This window comes from Oncorhynchus gorbuscha, linkage group LG17 (assembly GCF_021184085.1).
Source record: "Oncorhynchus gorbuscha isolate QuinsamMale2020 ecotype Even-year linkage group LG17, OgorEven_v1.0, whole genome shotgun sequence".
Lineage (NCBI taxonomy): Eukaryota > Metazoa > Chordata > Actinopteri > Salmoniformes > Salmonidae > Oncorhynchus > Oncorhynchus gorbuscha.
Genome location: NC_060189.1, coordinates 42,839,397 through 42,846,549, shown reverse-complemented (window position 1 = coordinate 42,846,549; position 7,153 = coordinate 42,839,397). Strand labels below are relative to the sequence as shown.

General features: G+C 40.6%; 1 protein-coding gene across 1 annotated transcript; it reads right to left on the bottom strand.

Moving 5' to 3' along the window:
* Positions 1–763: 763 nt before the first annotated feature.
* Positions 764–6,913, bottom strand: LOC124002040 (MFS-type transporter SLC18B1-like). The gene is made up of 14 exons (XM_046309250.1): positions 6,084–6,913; positions 5,597–5,739; positions 4,617–4,712; positions 4,345–4,418; positions 4,073–4,220; positions 3,634–3,757; positions 3,162–3,298; positions 2,860–2,961; positions 2,652–2,743; positions 2,456–2,551; positions 2,221–2,295; positions 2,024–2,117; positions 1,718–1,767; positions 764–1,567 (listed from the first exon to the last, which is right to left on the bottom strand). Exons 1-14 carry the CDS (start codon positions 6,124–6,126, stop codon positions 1,510–1,512), a joined length of 1,332 nt encoding a protein of 443 aa, XP_046165206.1. The 5' UTR covers positions 6,127–6,913; the 3' UTR covers positions 764–1,509.
* Positions 6,914–7,153: the final 240 nt, after the last annotated feature.

The following is a 7,153-nucleotide window of genomic DNA, read 5'->3' as shown; positions in this document are numbered from 1 at the left end:
AAAAGCTCATTCAAAAAAGTTCCAAAGCTTTACCACAGCTTGTTGAGGTCCTTGACAGTTCAAGTAACTATACACAGGTCTTATTTTGATATTGGCATAATGCAAACTGAACTGCTTTTGTTTAAATTGCTAGTGCTACTCTATGACAACAAATGAGAAGTCAATCTGTGTAGCATCATCCTCTTAGTTTTACATTTTAATACATGTCACAGTCCACGTTTAGCACCTCTGTAGTGTATATAGATATATATTGTTCACTGTCTGGCTGCTTATGTATGGTGCCTTCAGAAAGTATTCAGACGCTTGAATTTTTCCACATTTCGTTACGTTACAGCCTTATGCTAAAATGGATTAAATAACAATACACTATAATGACAAAGCGCAAACAGGTTTTTAGAGATTTTTGCTAAATCTGGCACCATCCCTACGGTGAAGCAAGGTGGTGGCAGCATCATGCCGCTGGGATGTTTTTCAACAGCAGGTACTGGGAGACTAGTCAGGATCGAGGGAAAGATGAATGGAGCAAAGTACAGAGAGATCCTTGATGGAAACCTGCTCCAGAGTGCTCAGGATCTCAGACTTGGGCAAAGGTTCACTTTCCAACAGGACAACGACCCTAAGCACACAGTCAAGACAATGCAGGAGTGGCTTCGAGACAAGTCTCTGAATGTGCTTGAGTGGCCCAGTCAGAGCCCAGATCGAACATCTCTGGAGAAACCTGAAAATAGCTGTGAAGCAATGCTCCCCATTCAACCTGACAAAGCTTGAGAGGAATTGGAGAAACTGAATACTTATGTAAATGTGATATCTGTTTTTGCTTTATCATTATGGGGTATTGTGTGTAGATTGATGAGGAAATGTTTTTATTTAATACATTTTACAATAAGCCTATAAAGTAACAAAAAAGTGGAAAAAGTAAAGGGGTCTGAATACTTTCCGAATGCACTGTACATTATCACCAAAGATGTTTTATAACTAACCCAGGATAGAGCACAGCCTGTCGTTTCCAATGTAAGCAAATGAATCATAGTGGGCAGAACAAGTGAGGTGGGCATAGCCAAGCAAAAGCTAGCGAGAGCCTATTGGTGCGTTCTAGCATGTATTTGCATATTTCTGTTAGGGAACATCTACTCTGTGAAATTTGCCCTTGCACTCCTCCATAATGCAAAGTCTACAAAACGTAGTCCACTCTGTTCGTAACAGTTTTGGAAACAGAAAACTGTAATGAGATCAAATGTTTCATCGAAGAGAAAATTTGCAGAATGTCGGCCAAAATCCATCTCGCTCCATCTTCTCCCACTCCCGGCCACTGGGCTTCTTCTCACCACCATGTTTGGTAATCAGTGGAAACGCAAACCGAATGCTTCACATTTATACATCTGGTGAAATATCTTTCTCATAGTTCTGTTTTATCACAATCTCTAGCAATACATACACATAATATTTTAAGAAGTGGTGTTTATTGTTCGGTACCCATCTCTGTACATGTTCCTGGTAGATGATCGTTGTTCAGGACAGAAGACGGGTACGTTCATCTGAAGGTATTTTCCTCTTGATCTGAGGAGCCCTTTAGATCCAAACATATAAAAGCAAATTCGGGGACAAATAAACATTTCTCCGGACCGGTTACTCTTTTCAAATGACTTTCTCAACATTTCTCTTCTATTTAAAAAAAAAAAAAGAAGTTAATAAACAAAATATATGACGTAATCATTACCTTCTTTGTCGTGTTCCTTGACAGAGAAAATATATACCAAGAAAGAAAGCCTGAGGAGAGGAGGACACATTAGTTGTATTCAGACATCCCAGTTTTTTACTTGGCCCCAGGGCTAAGACCCATGTGGAAAACAAAAGAACATCCATGTGACCTCAATACCTCTCACTAACTAGCGTAATGTGTTGATGTCAAAGCAAGCAATTTAGCACAGTAATTTGAGTTAGCCGTCCGTAGCGTCATTAGTGTCGAGGCGGGACTGACAGTATTGAAGTGTGTATAATAGGACAGGTAAATAGCCATACTTACGGCTAAAAAGGCCAGGCCTCCTTGAACAGAAGCAGCCCACTCAAAGCTCAGCTGCTGTGTGGTGAAGCCACCGAGCGTCGGACCACAAAACATTCTGAACCAATAAAACACACACTTTGTTTAGGATTCATATCTCCAACTCGAACCTTCAAATCATGCCTCAGAGAGTTGATATGACAGATACTTTAAGCACATACCCAATGGACCACACTGCTCCAAACAATCCAGACACCAGTCCGAGAGTGCTCAGCCCCTCCTCAAATCCATTTTCACTGCCATCGGAAAATGATCAATATTATTCTGTGACCTGCACCTCGTGCACTATGATGATACCTGTTTTTCTAAGTGAAAGTGGACATTGTAAATATAGTATATGTGTGTGTGTGTGTGTGTGTGTACGTGCCCTGGTGTGTATGTAAATGGTAATCTCACTATGCACAGTTGAGTATTTCAGGGAAGGTGGGGATAGCAATCATGCTTAGAGAGAATCCTATGACACCCAGCATGAAGACCAACAGCCACAGCTGACTAAAGAGACAAAAAAAAGTATAATTCTTATTGTTAGTATAATAGTAGTACAAGTATAGTAATAATAGTGCATTTCACACTGATAATAACAGATTCGGACCTCTGTATCTGCAGAATGGGGACAGGACCTAAGAACCAGAAACCAGTTGCTGTAGACAAGCCTCCTAGCACCATCAGCCATGGCCTTATGGACTGGAAACACAACCAGAAGGTAAAATCACATTATTGTCTATGTGTGTAAAAGAGAAGTTGTGACTTCGATACACCACTGGCATTGGTTGGTATAGTGTTGGGTTAACTGTACTCACAGGAAACCTGTCACTAACGATACCAAGCAGAGGTGAGGCCAGACAGTAAGGCAACGACAGGCCAAGCAAGAGAAGACCCACATAACCTGGAGAGAGGTCAAACTACATGTAGAAACAATGGAGAAACATATTAAGGTATCGAGGTCCATCCTACTAGACATAACAATCACATTTTGAAATGCATTTTCAAATATGAGGCCTTCAGTTATACCAGGGTTTGGAAAATGCCAGTTCAGTCAATTCATTAAGTAAACTGAATTGAAATGGAATTCACCCCAACCATGGTATACGCCTGGCTTTACCTTATCAATGGCATATATGGACAAGGTTGCATCCAGAAAGCCAAGTCCAGAGCTCAGGGTGAATATGGCAAAGCAAATGAGGACTATCTTCAGACGTGTGAACAGCCTGAAGAAGGAGTCCTTGGTAGGATCAGCAGCTGAACAGTGGAACAAACAGATTAACATAATTTCGCACAAAATATCATCACAAGAATCATTTAACCCCCCCCCAAAAAATACTAAATAGTGTCAGTGGTCTAAGACACTGCATCTCAGTGCAAGAGGCGTCACTGCAGTCCCTGGTTCGAATCCAGGCTGCCTTCCATCTGGCCTTGATTGGGAGTCCCATAGTGTGGCGCAGTCTGGGTTTGGCTGGGGTAGGCCGTCATTTGACATAAACATTTGTTCTTAACTGACTTGCCCTAGTTCAATTTTAAAAAACAAGTTTATAGACAGATGACTATTAGTTAAAAGTTCATGAATAAACAGTTACCAAAGCTTGGCAAGATGTAGATGTTGAAGGGGACCATAAGAAATAGAAAGCATCCCAGAGCCATGAAAGGAACTATTGGTGGTCCCAGTATCAGACCCAGCCCTGTAAAGATCTCCAGACTACCCTGAGAAGACAAATTCAACACAGTAAACGTCCACATGCAGTTTTACCTCGTACCCACAGGCTTTTGTTTACAATTCCAAACAGAATCCAATTGTATCATCATATCATTACGACCAAATAGAGGAACTAGTCATGCGATGCCTGTTGCTAAGGAGGCTTTCAGACAGCCACAACAAGACTAGAGGAAAACTTTTTGGGATACAAAACATTTTAACAACCTAAGCCATAATGCTTTTTTGTTTGAGCATGGTGTCTATTGCCTACACATAACATACCAGGCAAGACCCGTACACAAGGGTTGGTTGACTAAACTCACCAGAACAGTTGCTATGTTGTTGGGGAAAACTTTTGCCGAAATTGCAAAAGAAGAAGTCATTGCAGCACTGAAGCCCAGAGCATCAACAGACCTTATGATAAAGCACAAAGTAATAAAAGTAGCTCCCTCAGGAACTCGGTCGAGTAAGCTGCAAAACAAGAAGGGGAAAAGTTTTAGACGAAAATATGTATTTGTCCAAGTTCAGTAAAATGTTGAAGAGGGCACTTAGAAATGTGCTTTGGCACGTGTCTGTTGATGGATAACTTACTCACCCAAAGAGAATGGTGCACCCCGATGATACGAATAAGCCTGAAATTAGCATGACCTTTGCCCCGATCTGGACAATCTGAAAGGACAGAGAGAGGAGGCTTGTGTTACGTGTGTGTGACAAGTCATGTTGCAAGAAGAGTAGTCTGATGACTAGACGTAGGATGTGTGCCTCCCAAATGGCACCATATTCCCCATGAGTCTGGTTAAAAGTAGTGCACGACATTTGGAATAGGGTGTCACTTGGTACATAAGCCTAGTAATTCCAAATACTTACATATTTACCCAGTACTAAAGAGCCCATCAGATTGCACAGAGCATAGCAGCCAAATATAAGTCCGATGACAGTCTGACTGGCTCCTTTTTTCATGGCCTGAGTAGAAACAATTCATACATAATGGTCCTGTACTATCCAGACATTACAATAATCAAACATACAAATACTGAAAAAAAAATGCTGAAAAAAAAACTCGTTAAGATTGTGTACAAGAAGTGGTTTTCCTTCCGGAAGACGAGGGCATGTGCTTAACAAATTAACAAATTGGGCAACAGTCATAACAGCTGACCTTATGAAACAGTTGTGACTCAAAGTGTTGTTTCGGTCAGTCTATCACTAGCCACAGTTCGATCATCTGGGGTGAGTTTCCCAAAAGCAGAAAGATCGGCTCTAGCAATTTGATCACCAATGGTCAATTGGTCGGCAATAGACAAACAATGATATTCATGCCGAAGATGATCTGTTGTTGTGTTGGAAAATTCACCAGTGAAGGTTTGGGCCGTTATCATTTCAATCGTCATGACTTTATTACATTGGTTATGTCATTACTCTGAGACCATTATATAGCCTAGGCCTTATAACAGAGATTTCAGTCAGTCACAAGAGACTACTCTCTGGTCACTGAAATGCGTATGTCTACTGGACAGCCTATCATCTGACCTGTGTTGATGTGTGAGTGTCCATTGTACGGCACATCATTGCCCTCTGGGGCTTTTCTCAAGTCCAACACATGATACTCACACAATCATTTAAACAATAATATAGTGAAATCTTCCACCCAACCAAGAAAATTAAGAGTGAACTTTAACATTTGTCATTTCTGTTTTGTGGGCTATTTTCTCCATTGGCAACGTGACAACTTATTCTATAATCTGAATAAAGAAATCATGATTCTGCATAATAATTCTGCATTACTGCTCAGACAGCATAGTCTGTTTCACAGGCAACGAAGAAATCAAATGGTTGGTATTGAACATTACCTCGTTGGGGAAGAATGGCCCCAGTATAGAGTAGCAGATCATTGAGCTGAAGTTGACAGATGCCATTGATATCAATGTGAGGATCTGATATCTTGTCATCCTTTGATTAGGACTACTTATTGATTCTTCTGATGTGCTGCCATCTAAAGAATGAAGTGATCAAATAATGAATGAATCAATCAATCAGTCAATCACGCAGTAAACTGTTATGTTCCTTTAATTAGAACATAACACAAAGCCATATTAGACTACATAATTGCAGTCAAGAGTCCGACGGAAAACAAAACATGTTAACAATGTAACAACTGTTCAATGAAAAATACAGCTCATTTCCAATATATGTAGTGGTAGGAATTACATTCGCTGAATTACAAACGTTTTAATGATATTTGAAACTAGACATTTATAGAAATAAGCTCTCAGAAACAATGTTTTATCATTAGAAGAACGGCAATGTATATAATCGATTATATATAATGTCACCAACCTGTTTGTTGAACTTGATCAGAATCCATATTGTTGTCATTCATATTAAATTATACTCCCGATCCGGATTGTTATTCAAGTCACAAATGCCTAGACTCAAATTCCTGTTACACAAATAGACGACAAGATGTGGCTTCATAACGTGTTAACAACACAGGGAAACCAAACGCGTCACAACTTGGCTGGTGAAATCCATAAATTAAAGTTCGGCGCTGGCGCTCGTCAAAAACAGCGTGGCTGTTGTCTTTAGAAAAAGCACTGAACCCAAACGCGCGTGTTTAGAGAGTTGCACTGTTAAATCTAGAGTTGTGACTGTGAACTGACTCGTTGAGTGAGTAGGGTGTCTTCCTGATGTTCGATAAATCCCGTCCTTAAGGGAGTGCACTAACACAATGGAGTGGCTGAAGCTCTCACAGTCTCACAGTTTAGGCATCAATCAGAATGTTTAAGTTTAGGCATTAACTACCACACTTTAAGGTTAGGTATTAACTCAGAATGGTTAAAGTAACGGTTAAGGTTTGGGATAGGCTACCTGGGGCGGGAGATAGCCTAGTGTTAAGAGCTTTCGGTCAGTAACTGAAAGATTGCAAGATTGAATCCCTGAGCTGTCAAGGTAAACATTTGTCGTTCTGCGCTTGAACAAGGCAGTTAACCCACTGTTCCTAGGCCATAATTGTAAATAAGAATTTGTTCTTAACTGACTTGCCTAGTTAAATATATACACATTTTTTAAAATGTCAAAAACAAATTTATATCACTGTTGCCCCTAGTGGCCAGTTTTCACGTCATCTCCCCGACGTCGTCGGACATGGCTGGATGTTGAATACTGACTTGTATCACGGGTGACCTGGCTACTCTCTCACACACACACACACACACACACACACACACACACACACACACACACACACACACACACACACACACACACACACACACACACACACACACACACACACACACACACACACACACACACACACACACACACACACACACACAATGAATAGACATAGACATAAGTGTTCTACATTTTATTACGTTTTTGAACATCGGGTGGTTGGCCTATAT